This window comes from Patiria miniata, unplaced genomic scaffold, assembly GCF_015706575.1.
Source record: "Patiria miniata isolate m_02_andy unplaced genomic scaffold, ASM1570657v1 HiC_scaffold_30, whole genome shotgun sequence".
Taxonomy (NCBI): Eukaryota; Metazoa; Echinodermata; class Asteroidea; order Valvatida; family Asterinidae; genus Patiria; species Patiria miniata.
The window spans coordinates 7,053,788-7,072,381 of NW_024037070.1; the positions used below are offsets into that span (position 1 = coordinate 7,053,788).

The 18,594-nt window shown below is 40.8% G+C and overlaps 2 protein-coding genes across 3 annotated transcripts; one reads left to right on the top strand and one right to left on the bottom strand.

Moving 5' to 3' along the window:
* Window positions 1-2,149: 2,149 nt before the first annotated feature.
* LOC119739468 (multiple epidermal growth factor-like domains protein 6) lies at window positions 2,150-10,534 on the bottom strand. Of its 2 annotated transcripts, none has more exons than XM_038214436.1 (11): window positions 10,118-10,534; window positions 9,047-9,289; window positions 8,164-8,285; window positions 7,418-7,656; window positions 6,831-6,935; window positions 6,088-6,171; window positions 5,443-5,541; window positions 4,839-4,937; window positions 4,325-4,450; window positions 3,672-3,764; window positions 2,150-2,818 (listed from the first exon to the last, which is right to left on the bottom strand). In XM_038214436.1, exons 1-11 carry the CDS (start codon window positions 10,382-10,384, stop codon window positions 2,706-2,708), a joined length of 1,590 nt encoding a protein of 529 aa, XP_038070364.1. In that variant the 5' UTR covers window positions 10,385-10,534; the 3' UTR covers window positions 2,150-2,705. The 2 variants fall into 2 exon arrangements, with proteins under 2 accessions (XP_038070364.1, XP_038070363.1); XM_038214435.1 differs by having other exon boundaries at window positions 2,150-2,821; window positions 10,118-10,532.
* A 2,379-nt stretch (window positions 10,535-12,913) lies between these two features.
* LOC119739094 (monocarboxylate transporter 5-like) lies at window positions 12,914-17,298 on the top strand. The gene is made up of 4 exons (XM_038213927.1): window positions 12,914-13,151; window positions 14,210-14,353; window positions 15,199-16,257; window positions 16,790-17,298. Exons 1-4 carry the CDS (start codon window positions 12,914-12,916, stop codon window positions 17,296-17,298), a joined length of 1,950 nt encoding a protein of 649 aa, XP_038069855.1.
* The last annotated feature ends 1,296 nt before the right edge of the window (window positions 17,299-18,594 follow it).

Genomic DNA, 18,594 nt, shown 5'->3' on the forward strand with positions numbered 1-18,594 from the left:
ATTTTAGTGGTTATAGTCACTTTGATTATTTCATCCAAGAAACACCTCTGAGAGTCTGATGTCATGAAGTTCAAGTTGTTTGTATCACCCGGGATCCTCCGTTTGCAGAAGTTGGAGTGCCACTGAGTATTCTAAATATGCCACTGGAATTCAACCCCATTAACCCCTTCCCACCAATATTACCACAATTCCTTTTTCTTTTACATCGAGCCATAACAAGTTTTGGGAATTTATGTCTTGTGCACGTTTTGACACTAATGTGTTTGCAATTTCAGACCTAGTATTCTAAAAAAAAATTTCTTCAAAACCTTGACATAGGGTTCCAAATATGTTTTTTCTTCTACACTAATTGTGCAAAAGAAAAAAGTGCTCGTATAGAAGTATATGAATTATCAATTATGATAATTAACTCTAACCGTAAGTAGTTCCTCTGGACTACCCTACTAAATCCAACAGAGTCCAACCGGAGTTTCCTGCTCAATCCACTGTGCCTTATTTTCAGTTGTCTGCTGAATCCAACACAGTCCAACTTGGCGTTATATAATGCGGTTCAGTTGCCTGCTGAATCCAACATTGTGCTGAATCCAACAGGCTCCATCGGGTAAATTATAAAGTTGGTTCCGGTTGGATTCAGCAGGGTTAGGGTTATAAATCTAAACTTTGGAGAAACATTAAAGATATATATTTAAAATACCTATATTCTGTCAAACATTTTGTCATATTGAAAATTCAAAATTGCTTGTAAAACATTGTTATTTTATTGTTAATGAAACAGTTCATCATGATGATATAGATGAATAAACTATTTCTGGGTCAAAGGTAACGCCTATGTAATTTGTGCTTGTGTGAAGTTTCTTTAATGTAGGTTTTTATAGCACGTCACATTGGACTTACACTCTAGCCGGTAGGCGAGTCCTTAACAATACAAGGCACATGTTAATACTACAGAAAGTGTAATTGAGGCACGTTTTACAAAGTTACCCTCGACTGATTTGTTTTCCCCTGCCCAATTTCCGGACAAGACCGGGTTTTTTTCAGCAGCTTATCAAGGAAGATTTTATTAAAGTAATATTTACCAACATTTATTTGAATGCATCGGAAGCGCATCAACACAGAAGTTTGTCAAGACTACATGAAGAAGTCCGGGGGAAAGTCGAACATCATTGTATGACCGCAATTGACACATTTTCTCACCATAACAATAAGTACATGAGTATTGAGCACAAGGCGTACGGATGGCCAAAATGTCGGAAAATGAGAATTATATCACCTTTATTTTAGATAGAAGAATGGACAGTAGAATCTCTCCACCGCTCGCCAGATTTTTAAGTAGTCGCTGAAAACTCACAATGAGAAAAATACCCAATAAAGTAAAATTTAAACATTATTTGCTTAAACTTAAAATATAGACCTTTCTGCGCTTGGTTGGAAAACTGCATTTTTGCCAACCACGGCCTGCAAAACTATTGAAGGTCCAACACTGCAAAAATGAAGAAGAGTTATTACAGATCACCAAAATATTATTTGATACTTGAAAATACAACATTTTCAACAAAGCTACAAAATATTTCCTACGTATGCCTTTTTACTATGTGTTGATGGCGTTAGGAGGACTTTTTGGAAAATATGTTGCCAACCTCGGCCTCAATACATGCGCTTACGGCAGCCCAAACAAAAGAAAGGCCTATACATGTCAAGTGTTTACTTGTGCGTGAAAGTGAGCCCAATTATAAATAGCGCCTCCTAGAGTCAAAATACCCCATCCCTTTCACTGCCCGGGATTCTCGAAGTAGGACTGGCCAACCAAAAAAATAACTAAGGTTGGGGGGGGGGGGGGGGAGAGGAGGGGTTATTTAGCCGTAAAGCGACTTACATGCATTGTACTTTAATTACTTCCCACCGTGATGGTTTTGGAGATCCAAGATGGCGGATAAGTTGCTTCAAGGCGGCATCTGCCAATCAGCAGGCAGCAGCTACGTCAGTGCATTGGACAGATTTTGTTTATACTCGGTGACCCATATTTAACACATCTGGGTGCTTAGCGACGTCTGTGTTTCCTTCACAAAATTAGATTTGAAAAACGGCAACCAAAACAAATCCAAAAACTTTTTTTTAATAAATAAACGAAAATAAACAACAGTAAACAAAATTTGAAAATTGTAACCAAACAATTTAATTTTTAGACCCTTTATGTTGATTACACAGCCTTTTTACACCAAAATGCAGTGATGCGTCTATATGAAACTAATAATTGAATTATTACCACTGCTAAAATTCATTACTATTTAAATTTAAACATGTAAATGAATTAATTCGCCTCTGAATAAAGTCTTTTAAAACCCAAAGGACAGGCCCTCTATAAAATGTTTATGATTTAAATTCAAACGAATATAATAGACTAACTTGACTTATCAAACACGCTCAAGAAAATACGGGGCAGCAGTTCTCGGGTAAGTACAAAGTCTCGTGGTTTTTATTTGTTGCTATACGCCGTGCTTCGAATAAATCAATTGCCTGAACTTGGCATTACTTTGTCTTGATCGAATAATTTTATTTATTTTTGGGTTGGGGGGGGGGGGGGGAGTTTCCCAGACAGTGAAGGCGGTGATAAAAAACGGTTCTTGCTTTGCCTTGGGTCGGGAATCCAAAATATGATCGGTCGAAAAGGAGAACCTAAGAAAAAAGAAACGCCTAAGACTAGACATTTACAAAGCACATATTCCACACATAACGAGACAGTTTTCACGGATGACTGGTACCCGGTCACAGTAAGGCGCCATTCTGCTGGTACACCATCGAGATACATCAGGCTTGCATTCTGCTGTAAACGGAGAAAAAAACAACCCAATCTGCTTTAATAATTGAACAATTTCAGGTAATAATTCACTGATCTCTATGCAAAAAAATGGAAAACCTATTGACCGACCAAAGTGAAGCCTTATGATACCATCCTCCATTTCAGGCTATCGATGGAATTAATTAACAAATATTAGCGAGTTAGTTGCCATATTTACTTTTGTGACTATATGTTTTCATTTCAATATCACAAAAATAGTTCATACCAAATTTATTTTTGAAATGGAAATGATTTAAGACAACAGTATGTTTCTTTATTGCATGATTGGTGTGATATATAAACTGGTTTCCGTACATCATTCCAATGGAAGGGTTGGGAACCAGCACACTGCTTCATTTGTTTGTAAAACGGGTAATGGTCTACGGGCTATCCAGACTTTTTCCATTGACATCAGTGGTAATAAGCCTTAGAGTAGCCATTTTAGAAGGAAAAAAGAGAGGCTACAATCGGTCCAAGTCATCGATAGCTAGGTGTTGGCCACCTCAATGACGAATTACTAAATGAACGATGGTACAACTTCAAACTAATTACACTGATTACTACCTTATTAAATGAAACATTGCAATACAACCCACGAACATGAACTACATGTACTTACTACAGTATCAAAAAAATAAAAAATAATACTAACTTCTGACAAAGAACGTGAATGTCTTTATTCCAGTTTTGTTTTATTCAAGGCATTTTGCCTCTACCTGGAATAAAGATGGCGTCTCCCCTAAATACCAGTTTCACTTGTATTATTTCTGGAAACCAATAATTGACCATTTTACCGTTAGAAAAATAGGTATAAATTGATTCGTGCAAAACGTACCCAAACAATTGGGTGGCCTGAATCCAGCTGGGCATGTGCATGTACAGGTACTGTTGTCCAAAGTTCCTCCATTGTAACAAGAAGCGTTACACTCTGCGGTGAAATACAGAAATAAAGCAAAAGAAAGTTGTAAGCCTGGTAATTCAGGCTAGTCCCAGACTAATTCTGACTAAGGGGTATATATTACGAGTCAAAGCCGTTAGGCTGAGGATGAAACTCATGCAAGTCTTATTTGCAAGCGACAGTGAGTTAGTCAATGAGTGAGTCATTAAGTATTCTTAAGGACAATATAGAGACTTGTGTTTTTTTCTGTCTTTGTCAATATCTACTAACATGGCGCCATGGTTATGTTTGACATTGGAGTCGAGCGGACGTACACCATACTGGGGTCGAGGATGCACAAACCGTCCTTGCATAAGTGTCATATACCGCACGCTACGTGTGTGTTGCAATTAAGTGATACCGTGCAGGGGGAACTGTGTACGATATATTCCAGCACTGTGCGCGGTTGGCGAACAAAACCAGGCTGCCCAGTTATTCACCGAATTGATTTCAGGTCTCGTCAGTATTAGGTGCAAAGATGAATGTAGGCTGGCCCTTTTGGACCAGCCAAAAGAAATAAATAAATACACAATGTATAGACATGTATGTACCTTGACATGTCAGTCCACTCCAAGGGAAGGGGCAGTAGCATCGACACATACCGTACTGCAGCTCATAGCCAGGAACCTTGGAGTAAGTGCCATTGTTTTCACAATTACCTTCGGACGGATCACACGCTGCAAGTTAGACAAATTATACAAAAGGCATCATTCTTATATTAACACGTTTCTTAATGACTGAAAATACGGTCAACAAAGATAATCGGGAAGCCTGAAGTTAGATCTTAAAATTGGCGAAAAGGGTCACGGAGGCAATTGGAGCTTTTTGTTATTAAACACTGATTGAGTGCCCCCTCCAGATAATGAGGCCCCTGGCTGTCGTCCAAGCTGCAAATGAGACCCCCAGTTACACCACTTGGCTGTGCATGTTCGTGTGGAATTGGAATAGAGATACTTTCTACCGTATAGAACTTGCCATCAATGAATTGGTCCGAGTTCTGTCGGCGACGTCAGAATTGGTTTCGTTTCAAGAGATACAAGTTCCAGGATAGCACAGGATACTTACCACACTGCAAGCAGTATACTGGACAGAAGTCGGCATCGATAAGAACCGGCGGCTTCCTATATCCTGACCAGCATTCTGTATCTGTTAACGAACACTGCTCTATCGAAACAAACAACATAACGATAGATGATAACAAAAATTGAAATGGTAAAATAATAAGAACGTCGATCAGTCATTTCCCCACCACACGCGTCATCACTCAATATTGCAAATAAGGATTCTTTATTTGAGGCCTTTAGTCTATATACACGTTGACTGCACTGTATCATCCATCTTTCTCCCCCCCCCCCTCCTCCTTAAAATAGCATGGGCTTTAACGCCCCAAACCATCCTCCCTTGAAAAAAATGCTTGATTCGCCACTGACTTGTTCGGGCAACAAGTAAACAGGGATATAACATGTGAACTTTTTACCACAGTTGACAGAAGCACAATTATGGTAATATTTTGTTTTGCTTACCAAGAAAAACAGCAAACTATCAACAACAAAAAATATTGGGGAGTGTCACACCCACGCCCCTCCCTTCCAACCACCACTACCCCACCCCACCCTACTTCGCTATGCCCCAATTTTCTTAAGCAAAACTTAAACAAGGATTGTGTTACCATTGCAGTCACTGCCTTTGTAACCAGAAGCACAATAGCATTCGCATGTCTGAGGGTCCAGAACGCCGCTACCATTGCAAATGATATCCATACCACACACTAATGAGGGGAATAAAATCGCGACAGCATACATGTAAATCAAACTAAGAAAGGGACTTGGAGTCCAGTGAGAAGGTTCTTCATAAAGATGTATATCATGAATGTATCAACTAAATTCTGCTCTGGTTGCTGCACCACTGCCGTTTCATCATTAAGATGAAATGACATCAAACTTCTGCTCATAAATATGGAAATTGGCATGCACAAAAACCCAAAAGGCACTAAACTACCCTTGAAATTGCAAGATGAAACTAAAAAATAAGCTCAAATGGGACACAAAGGTGCATTTTCAAGGATTGCATTGATAAGGATTGAATTTAAAAAAAATTACATTGCATATGGCCCTTTAAACAATTTACTGTGACAAGTGAGTTCATCAGTGAGTCATTGGGATGCGTGGAAGAGGACTGTACGTATAGGCTGGCCCTCTGGAACCAGACCAAAGCAACTTCATTTCCCAGTTCATTGTAGCAGCGCTACTGGCTTCTTCTCTTGTTGCAGGTGTTAATAACAGAACCTTGTGATTCGAATGTGGTATGGACTTGCCTGGAGCGGAGTCTGTTGTGATCGTGCCGATCGTTGCCGATGGTTCCGTTGTGCTACCACTCGGAAACGAAGAATACCTCGAATCTGATGAGACATGAAAAACAAGGAGGGATAAGAAAATGGGGAGAAAAGAGCGCCCCTAGCGTCAGTGAGGTCCAGCAGATACTGCTAAATCGGAGCCCTAAAATGTTAGGCTTATGAGTTGAAAACGAGTTGAAAACGCTCCGGGGCATAATTGCTAGCACAGCAGATGCTGCCTCGGCCAGATAATGATACCCAGATAATGTTTGTGTATGCATGATTTAAAATTTCCGATAATTAATTTCTGTGTACAATAGCAGTTCCTTAAAATTAATTCGTATTTCTGAACACAACTTAACACTTTGGCAAACAGTTTAACTCCTATTTGTTTGTTTTGCGAAACAATGCCACGTTGCAGAGGAAAGACAGATTCAGCGTGCTTGAGATCTCAATAAAAACCTAAGATACACAACTTGGTATGTACAATTACCTCCCGGCATTATTGATATATCATCTTGCCATGTACTCCAGAAACATTTTAAAGCAAAACTAATTCGAATCTTTTTTATTCATCCATGGTGAAACAGGCCAACAACAATTCAAGGCTTCCACCTCGTTGTGGCTGAATCCAGTCGTATCCGCATTATGTTGGTAGACGAGAAACAAGAGTAGAAGTTGGTTATATCAAGGTATGTTTGCCCGGGAATCATTATTCAACTTGCCTTCACAATTCGTAGTCGTCGAGTTTAAGAGGAAGCCCTCTAGACAGTCGCACTGGCACAGATCCCGATTCAGATTTGAATTTGCCTGACATGTTAAGCCACATTCTGGAGGGAACAATCGGCATAAAAGGAACTAGTAATGTGCATGTGAAATTCTTAACAGAAGGCCCAAGGCACCGTCAAAATTATTAACAGAACGCGAATAAATGTATCAAGCCTCAATTGTCTCCTCTTTTGGTAAAGGTGTACCCATATGCATAAAAGGTTTTTTCTTTTGATAATAACTTTACGAACGCTAACCCTTTCCAGGTAAAGTCAAGTCCTCACAATTCTGTTGTCAGGCCTATTTCTTTATCATGATTTTTTCCCCATTCAAATCAACGTAACCAAAGCGAGGCTGGAAGGGAAAAAAATAGTCTGGTTCCTTTTTTGCACAAAAACATTATCATTTAGTATTGTTATTGGATACAAGGAACTTGAATGCAACGGTGACAGCATGATAAAGGTACATACATGGCTTAGCACTGTGAGCCTCGGTTTCATGCTAATCTGTGATTCGTTTACTGTTCTGCGTTTGTATTACTTACGGCCACAGCTGTTCCCCACCCAGTAGCCAGTGCAATTGCAGTCACATGCTGTTTCGTTGAATGCTCCGTTCCCGCTACAAAGTGGATCCAGTGCGCATGAGCAGTTGGCATTCTGTATGTCACATCCACTATTGCAGAGTCCGTTCTCGCACCAGCTGGAACCAGACTCACATTGCGTGCAGGTGTCGTTGACTGTGCCGTTGGTGTATGGTCTCACAGCTGGATTAGTGAAGTGCCCACTAGTAGTTTTGGGGAAAAAGACACAACAGTTACGTTTGTTCGTGCGCTAACAGAATTCCCAAAATAATTGCGTATCTAAATGTTTTACAAAGCTACATAATGACGGCGTGGCTGTCATCACAATCAGAAACAAATGGTTTCCTCAACAGTTGTGCTCATTGCTCACATTAATTGACATGCTTGTGCTAACGTTTCTTCTTCCTCGTGTTCCTGGTTTAACATACTCTATGACGTGAACACAAGTGCTCTCCTGGATAAGCACATTGGCCGTTATAATAGTGGCGGTTATAGTATAGCGCTTTATACCTAACCTAAGGTTTCAAAGCGCAATCACTGTTCAGTAATGAGACATTTTTTTACACACCTAAATAAATCCCCGTCATCTGATTGGTGGATCGTTGATGGCACACACAATCCTGTCAGATTTTAAGTTTATACAACGATCAATTCATTAAATGTTTTAGAGAATATCATGCATGTACAAAGAGTCCTATGAACATAATTACATGTTGTCGTAAAGGCATTTCCAGTAAAGCGTGTCGTTCATCGTCTCTTGGGTGTAGTAGTCAGTAAGAGTTTCGCAATAATGCTGGGAGCAGCCCAGTGCTGACATCGAAGACCAGGTAAGCTAGACAAAATACCAAAAAAAGGTCAATATCTTCACAAGGTGAAGACATAAACGCCAAATCGCCATCTACCCGTATTGCAAGATTGTAGGTCTCATATAGAGTTTCACTGGCAATAATTCTACGATATTTCTTCCATTTTGTTTGGAAACCGAAACCATTTCGATGAAACATACCAACAAAGATGTACGAAGTGTAGGGAAAGTACTGACATCAATTTAAGAATATCAGGCTAATAATATTAGCAGGTGTTGAAATTAACTTGCAATAGTAACGTTAAGGCACATTTTATGGACAATTGGTATGAAATTTGGCTTGTTTGTTTACAAAGTAGGCCTATAGTATCTGAATGAATAATAGACAATGTGACAATCAATCGTTTTTGATGTTAACTGTACGCGGAGCAGCGTAATTGATCTATTGAGTAATGAGATCGTTTTTGATGTTAACCTTACGCGGAGCCGCCCCTGTAATCTACATATTGCATACAAGCAATTGCATACAAGCAATTGCATACAAGCCTATGTAAAATTGTGCAAAAGCCCAGAAGGTTTCCCGCCAATTTTGAGCAAGCCAACAGTGCCTGACAAGTGACCACCCCCCCCCCCTCGTGGGTGTACCACACTCCAAACTAGAATCTAGTGAAAGATGACCTCGGGCATGCCTACCATGGCTGGGACAATATAAAACATAGAAATGTGAGCAGTCTTTACTCCCTTGTGGCTTCGGAAAATGTTAATAAAAAAACTGTTGGGATTGGTACCAGTTTGTAGATGCTGCATTCTGATTCTGAAGTTCCAGTGCAGGACTTCTGGTGGTACTCGTATAATTCTCCATAGGCATACCACTGAGTCAGTGTATCGCTAACGAGGGTGTCATTGATGTCATCGTAGAACCCCATTTCAACCAACCAGCGATTTCTGGAAACGGCTTGAGCGTCAGCAAGTCGGTAAATGCAGGAGTCTAGATTAGAGGCAACTGCGTCGGCAAGATCAGTGCTCCACACCTAGACATCAAACAATAAAATGATTTGCCTTTGAAAATGTGAGTCGTTGGGTACATCAATTAAGGGGTGTGGGATGAGACAGCCCATTGGTAAATTAATCACTTATTTTTTATCATTAAATTAGTTTGCATGTTTCTAATCTTCCATACCACCATGAGACTAAATAAAATCACTATCTGCGCGTTGTGCTCAAGGAAATCAGCACTTGGTAGCAATCCTAATATTTGACCCGAATACATATTTGAATAAATATAAATTCCAAACGAGTTTGTTCAACAGTATTATTCTGCGTCATGATGTTTTAAACACCCCTTTAACTCTGTACGGTGTGCACCTCTCGCTAGTAGTCGAGTGGCGCAGAGCGCAGCTGTGCCGGTGTAGTGTGAGTGTAGGACTATATGAAATACTGATTCATTGTAAGCATTAAGCATGCCAGAGTAAGTATTGTGAACGTTTAACCGGTAAAAGGGTAAACAGACCAAATTTCATAGGAGTCCAAATTTCATGTGATACTGGAAAAGCTGGCGTTTTATCAACCGTTTAAGACCGGCCACATGAGGTACAAAGTAAGCAACCATAAAGTCTTTTTTTCTGTTTCGAAAGTAGCGTCAGGTTGCAACATTTTTCCCGTTTTTTTAAAAACAAAATTGGAAATGGTTCTCAGTCCTAGATTCACGTCTTTTCAACATGTTTTCAACGACATGTGACAGCCCTTCATTGAGATAATATGTTATGATAAAAGAGGCGTCAGAGTGCAACATTATTTCCCCTATGCCTTCTTGTAAAAACAAAAGTTCGGTAAGAATATGACTATAGGCCTACACATACCACTTTGTTCATATCAGCAGCTGGTGGGTCTACCGCGGATCTCTCAGTGTTGTGCAGCTGTGTGAGCCTTTCTTGACCGGCCAGATCGAAAGGCATTGGCCCGTAAGGCGTGGAGGCCGGCGTAGTGGCTGCCATCTCAGCTGACTCCGTGGTAGCCTGTTGTAGATTTATTTGCGAGAAGGGTGGGATGTTGATACCTCCGACCATCAGTACAACATCCCTGCTGAGTAGAATCCATAAGATGGTTCTGATGACGAAGAGTGACATTTTGTACTGTCATCGCAAGCACCACAGAAGTTGTCGTTTGGAGTCTTCATATACTGGGCGTAGGCCTATTGTGCTTGCATGTACACGGAAGCAAGAATGTGATGGAATTTTGAGTCCTTTTTGCTGCACGCACAGTCCAATCCTTCATAGCGTCGTTAAACAAAAGTAGAATTCCTTGAATAGCGGTGGGGAAAACAATATAACAACAGCTCTGATTTCAAGAATATTGCAGTGAATGGAAACAGGTGCACCTTCGTAAACAACCGGCAAAAGGGAATCCTTTTATATAGATTTCCGACTACATTATATTACTCTAGAAAGTGAGTGGGTACATGCGGTAATCAATAAATTTTAGAAGCTGTTGTCGGTACTGTTTTTATTTTGAAAAGACCTGTAGTTCTTTTAAAGCAACAGTCCATCATTTGCAGTTATCTAAAAAGTAATTGACGAAATTATTGTTGAAAAGCATGCTTGGCTTAAAGATAGTAATGGGACTAAACTCCCTGTGAAATTATTCTTTCTAGCAAGCTGTCATTTTGAAGAAAACGACGAAATAAGGCCATTTCCAACGATGTTTCTAAAGAGGCATTCTTTGGACTTTCCGTTAGTAGTTTGATTTTTTTTTTATTCGGCGAAGCCATGAATGGGTGCGCGCATGCAGATGCGCTGAATTCGGGCGCAATTCAAAACATGATGCGGTAACTTTTGGTTTGAAATCAAGATCCTATACGGTATTGTTTTCTCTGAATATACAGCATTCAGTAAGCTAAAACTTTATCGTCATAGTTGTTAAGCACCCTTTTGAGACAATTTGAGCACTTTTGTTGCTTCAAACGAACATAATGCTCAAATTGCAAATGATGTACTCTTCCTTTAAAGGCATATATGATCATTTTTATTTATCCCAAAAGTAATTTACCTTTAGTTATTATCAAAAAGCTTATTTGTATTAAATAACGTATTGGTACTTCACACCCCTTGAAAGTATTCCGTCTGGCTTGCTGTAATTTAGAAGAAATCCAAAAATATAAAGGCGATTTACATCGATCAGTCCATTGACTGTCGTTGTTGGGTTTTTTTGTTGTTTTTTTGAGAAAAAAAAGAGTGCTATTGAAGAAATTGTGTTTCGTGATCAGACGGTTGTGCATGGGTTTCACTGTTTTCTCAAAAAGTGTAATATCCACTGAGCAGGTTAGGTTTGGAACGTTCTTCTTTGAATTTTGAGTGGCGTCGCTATCGGAGACAAAGCAAATGTGCATGAAAAGCGAATGATGTTATAATGCCTTTACAATATTGTTTCCTGAAAGTTTAGAGGGTAGTGATGACTGAAAAACAACACTTTCACTGAGAATTGGTCAAAAAGAGGTGTTTTGGTCATTAGTAATTGTGTTATGGTGCTGTACTGTCAAAACTCCCTGGTCAAACTTGACCCAGAATCTGCGTCTGTATCTGCACAACCCTTTTCCGGGTCAAAATCTACCCTTTTCTGGTCAAAAGAAACTTTTTCCGGGTCAATTTTTGTTTTTCTGGATCATTTTGCCCTAGAAAAGCGTAATTTTTTTGACCCTGAAACGGTCTGTGCAGACTCATATCGGGGTCAATTTGACCCAGGAGTTTCCCCGGTCAGGTTTTCAACATATAAAGGTATGATGGGGGGGGGGGGGGGGGAGGTCCCCTCCCCTGAATCCGCCAATGCCCCTTTTTCAAACGGCCGTAGTATAGGTGCTTGCATCAATTCTTCTTAAAATTCTTTTTAAAACAAATGGCAAATGCCCCAAGGTATACGCCACTGTGTGTTTACACAAGCGTTCCGTCATTTGGTATTTTGAAATCATGTCATGGGGTTGGTACTGTTCTCTGTTCCATTTAGCTCTGCTCCATCCACATCGTACGATTTTGTAACAATACTGCTGAGCGGTCCAATGTCTGAAGGTCAGGTTCAGCTGGTTCGTACCATGCCACACACTGACATCGCGTGGTAGCCACACACACCAACCACATAGAGTTATCAGTAACTGTTCCGATGCAAAGGTCTAAAGATTGGAACAGTTAATATCCATGTTTTTTTTTAAATGGCAGACATGCATTTGTTTCGTGCTTCTGACTTTCATTCTTAGAACAATCATGTGCAACATTCTCCTAGTTAGCAGGATCAATGAATACCAAAAGAAAACATTGATAAAAATATGTGCGTTGAACTTCTACATTTACTTCTACATTGGTATGGTAGGCTTTGAACTTCTCTGCATCGACTAAGGGGATGCGATAACCTACAATTCCCAGGCTTTAATTTCAAGTAAAGTTGTGACACTACTTTATACTCATTGTAAACTGCGACAGGCGCTTTAATGCGTACTTGTATTTCAGTGCTACAATGCGCATGCGCTTTGTTTTATAAATACAAAATTGCCTATTTACTCTGTACTTGTAGGCCTATGCGTAAAAAAACTCTGTGTAAAGAGAAAATACGCATTGCAAGGAATAACTCGTGGAACTGGAAATAATTTCAGTTAAACAATCAGTTCAAGTATGGAAAGGACCGGCAAGAAAATGGGCAAGGCGACAGGGGCCCGGACTCAGACTCCCCGCACGGATTCCGGCTGGGCCTGGGTGGTCGAGTGCGGTTCGTTTCTGGTCTGCTTCGCATCCCTCGGTTACTCTTCGTCGCTGAGTGTTTACTTGACCATCTGGATGGACTATTTCGACGCCAGTGCTGTCACTGCAGGCTTGGTCATATCCATGACGACGTTAATAAGAGGAATCATGAGTAAGAATGATTTTGTTTTTGTTTTTTGCAATCGTTCATTTGCTCCTAACGGTATTAACGCAGTATTTCGGCGCTGTCCCGGAACCAGTCAGGTTATTTTCGTGAGCAGCGACCAAAGGCAGTCACAGTACTATTGTAGATCACTGAACTGAACCTGAACCAAGCACCTTCAGGGTGGCAGAAATGGATGCTGAGCTGAAATTACCAGAAAGGGGACATAAGACTAAAATATGTCGGGAGTTGAGACAGTGTTGATAGCAGGCAATGGTTTGAGGCAATCGGAACAGCGCCTTCAATCTCTCAGAAATATTGCTTAAAATGAACTGTGAGCTCATCAGCAAAAGTCAAACACAAACTCACAAACAAAAACAGAAACAACCCTCCCCCACCCCCCAACCCCAACCCCAACCCCAACCCCAACCCCAACCCCAACCCCAACCCCGCCAACAACCCCGCCAACAACCCCGCCAACCACCCCGCCAACCACCCCGCCAACCACCCCGCCAACAACAACAACAACAACAACAACAACAACAACAACAACAACAACAACAACAACAACAACAACAACAACAACAACAACAACAACAACAACAACAACAACAACAACAACAACAACAACAACAACAACAACAACAACAACAACAACAACAACAACAACAACAACAACAACAACAACAACAACAACAACAACAACAACAACAACAACAACAACAACAACAACAACAACAACAACAACAACAACAACAACAACAACAACAACACTAAAGAACCCCATACAGTTTAGGTAATGTCAGTAGCGTAGGCTGATACTCGAAAAGGATGCAATTAACAACATAAACTCATGTTAATTCAGCAAAAGCCTGCAAGCAGTCTTTTCATTAAAGCAAAATATTCGTAACAATATTCAATTCCAGTCCTTTTATACACTTCGGGCACTTAAATTTTCAATGCAAATGATAACATTTCTTGTTTCGTATTAACAACCCGTTCGTGTGCCATTCGACGGATTACTCAATTGATTTTTTTTTTATATTTACAAATTTTCTCTTTTTTAGGTCCCCTTGCAGGTGCACTTTGTACCAGGTTTGGCCCCCGTCTTGTTACGATGGTGGGCGGTGTTATATACGTGGCGGGGTTTGTGATGGCATCTCAAGCTCCATCAATAGAATTCCTTATTGTCGCCGTGGGGTTCGTGGGAGGTAAGATATTTATAGGTCAGCTTCCGGAAGCAGTGTGTGACTGTGTCTCGCATCCGTCAAGCAAATTTCCTCCATAATGTTTATTTCCTGAACTTTTCAGAAAACCATCGAAATGTCCATATCTACATGCTCCATCCAATTAAACCAGTAATGAAAAATCATTAGTCCTGATACGGATGGGAATACATGTATTATGCAATGTTGTGCAGCGTGTTTTTCTCTCACAACACTGAAACGTACGTGGGAACAGTAGTTTCTCGTCTGAAGCAACAAAATTACTCTATTTCGAATGATCCAAATTTATTAGGGGCGGGGATAAGTTTGGGAGGCCATCACAAATTACATACGAACAGCTTTGGCACATTCAGGAAGTCAGTGTACTGCGCGCAGTGGCTGCTTTCTATACAGGTTGTACTGTACCCCATCCCATCAGTCTGAGCTAGGTTTTTCTCATTTGTGTGTAATTACCTTTAACAGAGATTTAGATACGGTGGTTGCTGAGATTTAAAATTGTTTCTACTTCCGGATTATTTATTAAAGACTGCGTATGCACACTTGTTGCGTTTAAAACGATTCAGTCTTGAACCGATCCTTTTTTTTTCATTATAAGGCAGTTAACGCAAGTGTTATATATGAAGCTCTAAAAATGACACATCACGTCAAATCTTCATGGATCTGACATTGTTAAGTATGAGGAAATTCAGAAACCAGTACATGTACAAACCAAATGCAGAAAAGATACTCTAATGTCAACATACAGCAAGTGGTCAAGAAATATGAAATATTTGGCGAACTTGAGTCTTTCCTCTGACGCATGAACATTGGTTTCTCTCTTCCCTTTTTAGCCACGGGTCAGAGTATGGTGTATGTAGCAGCAATCAACGCGTTGGGAATGTACTTCAAGAAGCGGTTTGCCTTTGCTGTTGGTTTAGCCTCGGCAGGTATCAGTTTAGGTCAGCTTGCTATGCCACCTTTGGTCACTGTCTTCATCGACATTTACGGCTGGCAGGGTTCGTTCTTGATTACCGCAGCGATAACCCTGCACACTTTGGCAGCAGGGGCGCTCTTCCGACCCACGGTAAGAAAGAGAAGAAAGAGAAAACAACGCAATGGACCGGCTCACTTGAATGGAAGTGTCTCCGGAATGGAACATGAAAAAGAAAACAGCCGTGATGTTAGAGGCAGTGATGGTGCCGATACCGGGTACAGAGACATCACTCTCTCGGATGAAGATGAAATCGAGGATATTGAAGAAAACTATGACACCATGATCCTAGTTAAAAACCGTCCAGGCACTGTGGCAACAGGGACGGGACATGTTGTGGTTTCGACCTCGGAAGATGGAGCTAACCCAATAGCCTTCACTGACCCGCCCAAGTCATCAACAGTACCCTTCCTAGGTTATATCTCTCGGATCAAATACTTTCTGCTCCACACGTACGGACTTCGTCGATTGGTCCGCAACACATCCTACCTCATAACGCTAGTTGCAGCTTTCCTGCACGGCTTTTCCAGGCTGGGGGTCGTCTACATCGTCCCTCGAGCCAAATCGGTGGGGATCGATCTCGACAGCTCAGCTTTCTTGCTGTCGATATTTGGTATCGGAAGTTTTGTGGGCCGCATTGGCCACGGTTGGTTCATCGATAAGAGGTACATCACGGGCGAAATGGCCTACGCCTTGGGTCTGTTTATCTTCTGTGTGACGGTCTCCTTGATGCCCGCCTTTGTTGTCTTTATTCCGCTGGCGATCCTGGCCCTACTGATGGGATCCGCAGCAGGAACGTCGTCGTCTCTGGTGATGGTCATCGTACGGGCCCAGGTACACCAATCAGATGCCTCAGGAGCATTGGGAATTATGCTTCTCTTTGCGGCTATTGGAAATGTCTTGGGGATCTTCGTGGCAGGTAATGTCATCCAGCATAATGATATTAACCTAATCAAGTGTGATATCCAAATCATAAGTGTCATCCTCTTAATACCTGGAAATTTATGTCAGAAACACGGATCTACACAGAAACTCTTGTTTGTCTTAGATACGTTGGGCTGAAAACACTGATTAATAATCCATTGCACATTAAAGAGAAAGGACCAGATTTAGGACCGCAGTAAATAACGAATTTCAATCGATTCCTTTTACTTTCAGATGTAGTTAATGTAATTAAACACCTGCAGTCTTTCTCGTGCATCACATACGGTATTTTTATGACGTCAAAAGCGCTGCTGCTTGGTTGTACCGCCGAAATGAGTGGTCATAGTGAGCGATGCATGAAAACCAATTAATGCATACACCGTGACATACTAGCAAGCGAAGCCTTGTTCCTAGTTTGCTGTTATAAAGACCATCGTTCCGAAAATTGTGTTAAAACGTAAGGTGGTGTTCCATTTATTGACCTGTTTTTCTTTCTTTTACATTTCCTACCATTACCCCCGTTGTAGGCGTAGCATACGACAGCACCGAGAGTTACGACATTGCTTTCTTCGTAGCTGGGGGCATTCTTTTGATTGGGTCACTCCTCTGTGTGGTCGTTCATTTCCTGCAGAAAGAAAAGCGCTCAAGAAGCCGCGTGTATCTTCCCACGGCCTTCTACGTTAAGTGGCCCAGGAAGACCACCGCAGATAACCAGGAACAGGCAGAAGCTTCAGTCACGATTGAGCATGATTCCAATTGGGATGGTTTAAACATTGATGACGCAGGAATAACTAATCCACTGTTCATGTTGGGGCTGAGTGGAGTCTCAACATCAGACGAGGATGTTGCAAGAACTAGTAACGAGGACCATCAGCAACCTGTTCAGCCAATGGAAGAGAATAACTCGATAAGGCACAGATTAGGTCAGAAAGTTGATGATGAAATGGGAGGTATAGAAAATCCATTGGCAGTCGACCAGTTGGATGAGCTTGTTGGTGCCACTGCCACAGAAACAGACGAGAACACACATTTTTAAGTCGCAATTTAAATAGCATTATTATGAACAATTTTCATTCAATACCAATAAAATGACATGTTAATCCATCCACAACTACCTCAGACAGTTTTTCTGCATATTCCTATCGGTCGAGAGCCCGTCACGTGTTGACAAAACACCGACTGGCGGGTTTTAAAAGCACTTTTTCGGTGTCACATGACATTTGGACTCCTATGGACTCCCATGTCCAGCAACAAAGCCTGGCGGTGTCGAAATCACAGTCGAGGAGACGGTGATTTTATGTCGAAATTTCATTGATAGAATATGAAACTTTTCACATTATTTCAATAAAAGATTCATGGTTGTAACTTTAAATTTGAGTTAAAAAGTTCAGCTACGGACCAAAATATTGCTTACTTCAGTTATAATCAATAGTTTTACTCACTATTTTTAATTGTTTTGTTTGCAAATTCTGAGAGTTTGGAGATGGAGTTCTGAAAAGCTTGTTCTTTACATACCCCCCCCCCACAAAAAAGTCTGAAGAAGCCAAATCCCTGGAAGGTCAAGCCAATGACCTGGAAGGTCACAGCAGCTGGGGCACCGTCTTGTGCCGCAAATGATGTTGGAAGATGCATGTGCCATTTCCTTGATGTTCAAAATACAACTCGCATTGCAACGCAAGATCACCAATATAGGAAGACCCTGTTTTGTTAATGTTTTCTCGAATATCCCTTGAAGCTCTACATGTCATTACACGCATTGCAACGCAAGATCACCAATATAGGAAGACCCTGTTTTGTTAATGTTTTCTCGAATATCCCTTGAAGCTCTACGTGTCACATGCCTGGTTGTATTCACACTGTTTTATCCCAAAATGTCCCAAGAAGGTTTTTGCATCCATTATTAAAACAGTGGAACCCATTGATGCATGGCCGGAGGAATGCATCCAAGATATCAGTGGAAAGCTTACGGTCTTAGATTATAATAAAACCAAAATATTGGTCATTGTGTTTATAGTCTGTTCATATCATCCCTTTATGTTTTGGTTACCGTTTAAGGAAACACCCTGTGTAGGCATTAAGGATTTTGCATAACCGACATCCTTATGTTGACTGTGCACCATTTTCTTTTCCACTTAATGCAATCAAATCAAGAGTTATTGAAGCACACAGGTTTTTTTGGTATCAGTTATGAAATGCTCTAGATAGACCGTGCAACTTCAAGTCGCATGATTTGGTTACGATACAATTGTAAAGTCCAATGTGTGAAGGTCATCGCGGCATAGCCACACGAACCAAACAAACAGTTATACACAGGTATTGTGTTTTATTGCGC

Coding starts and splice junctions, on each gene's coding strand:
- LOC119739094 (XM_038213927.1), top strand. CDS start 12,914: ATGGAAAGGACCGGCAAGAAAATGGGCAAGGCGACAGGGGCCCGGACT. Junction 13,152..14,209: donor GTTAATAAGAGGAATCATGA/GTAAGAATGATT, acceptor TCTCTTTTTTAG/GTCCCCTTGCAGGTGCACTT. Junction 14,354..15,198: donor CGCCGTGGGGTTCGTGGGAG/GTAAGATATTTA, acceptor TTCCCTTTTTAG/CCACGGGTCAGAGTATGGTG.
- LOC119739468 (XM_038214435.1), bottom strand. CDS start 10,384: ATGTCACTCTTCGTCATCAGAACCATCTTATGGATTCTACTCAGCAGG. Junction 6,172..6,830: donor GACGACTACGAATTGTGAAG/GCAAGTTGAATA, acceptor ATGTCTCATCAG/ATTCGAGGTATTCTTCGTTT. Junction 2,822..3,671: donor CAGGCCACCCAATTGTTTGG/GTACGTTTTGCA, acceptor CTCCGTTTACAG/CAGAATGCAAGCCTGATGTA.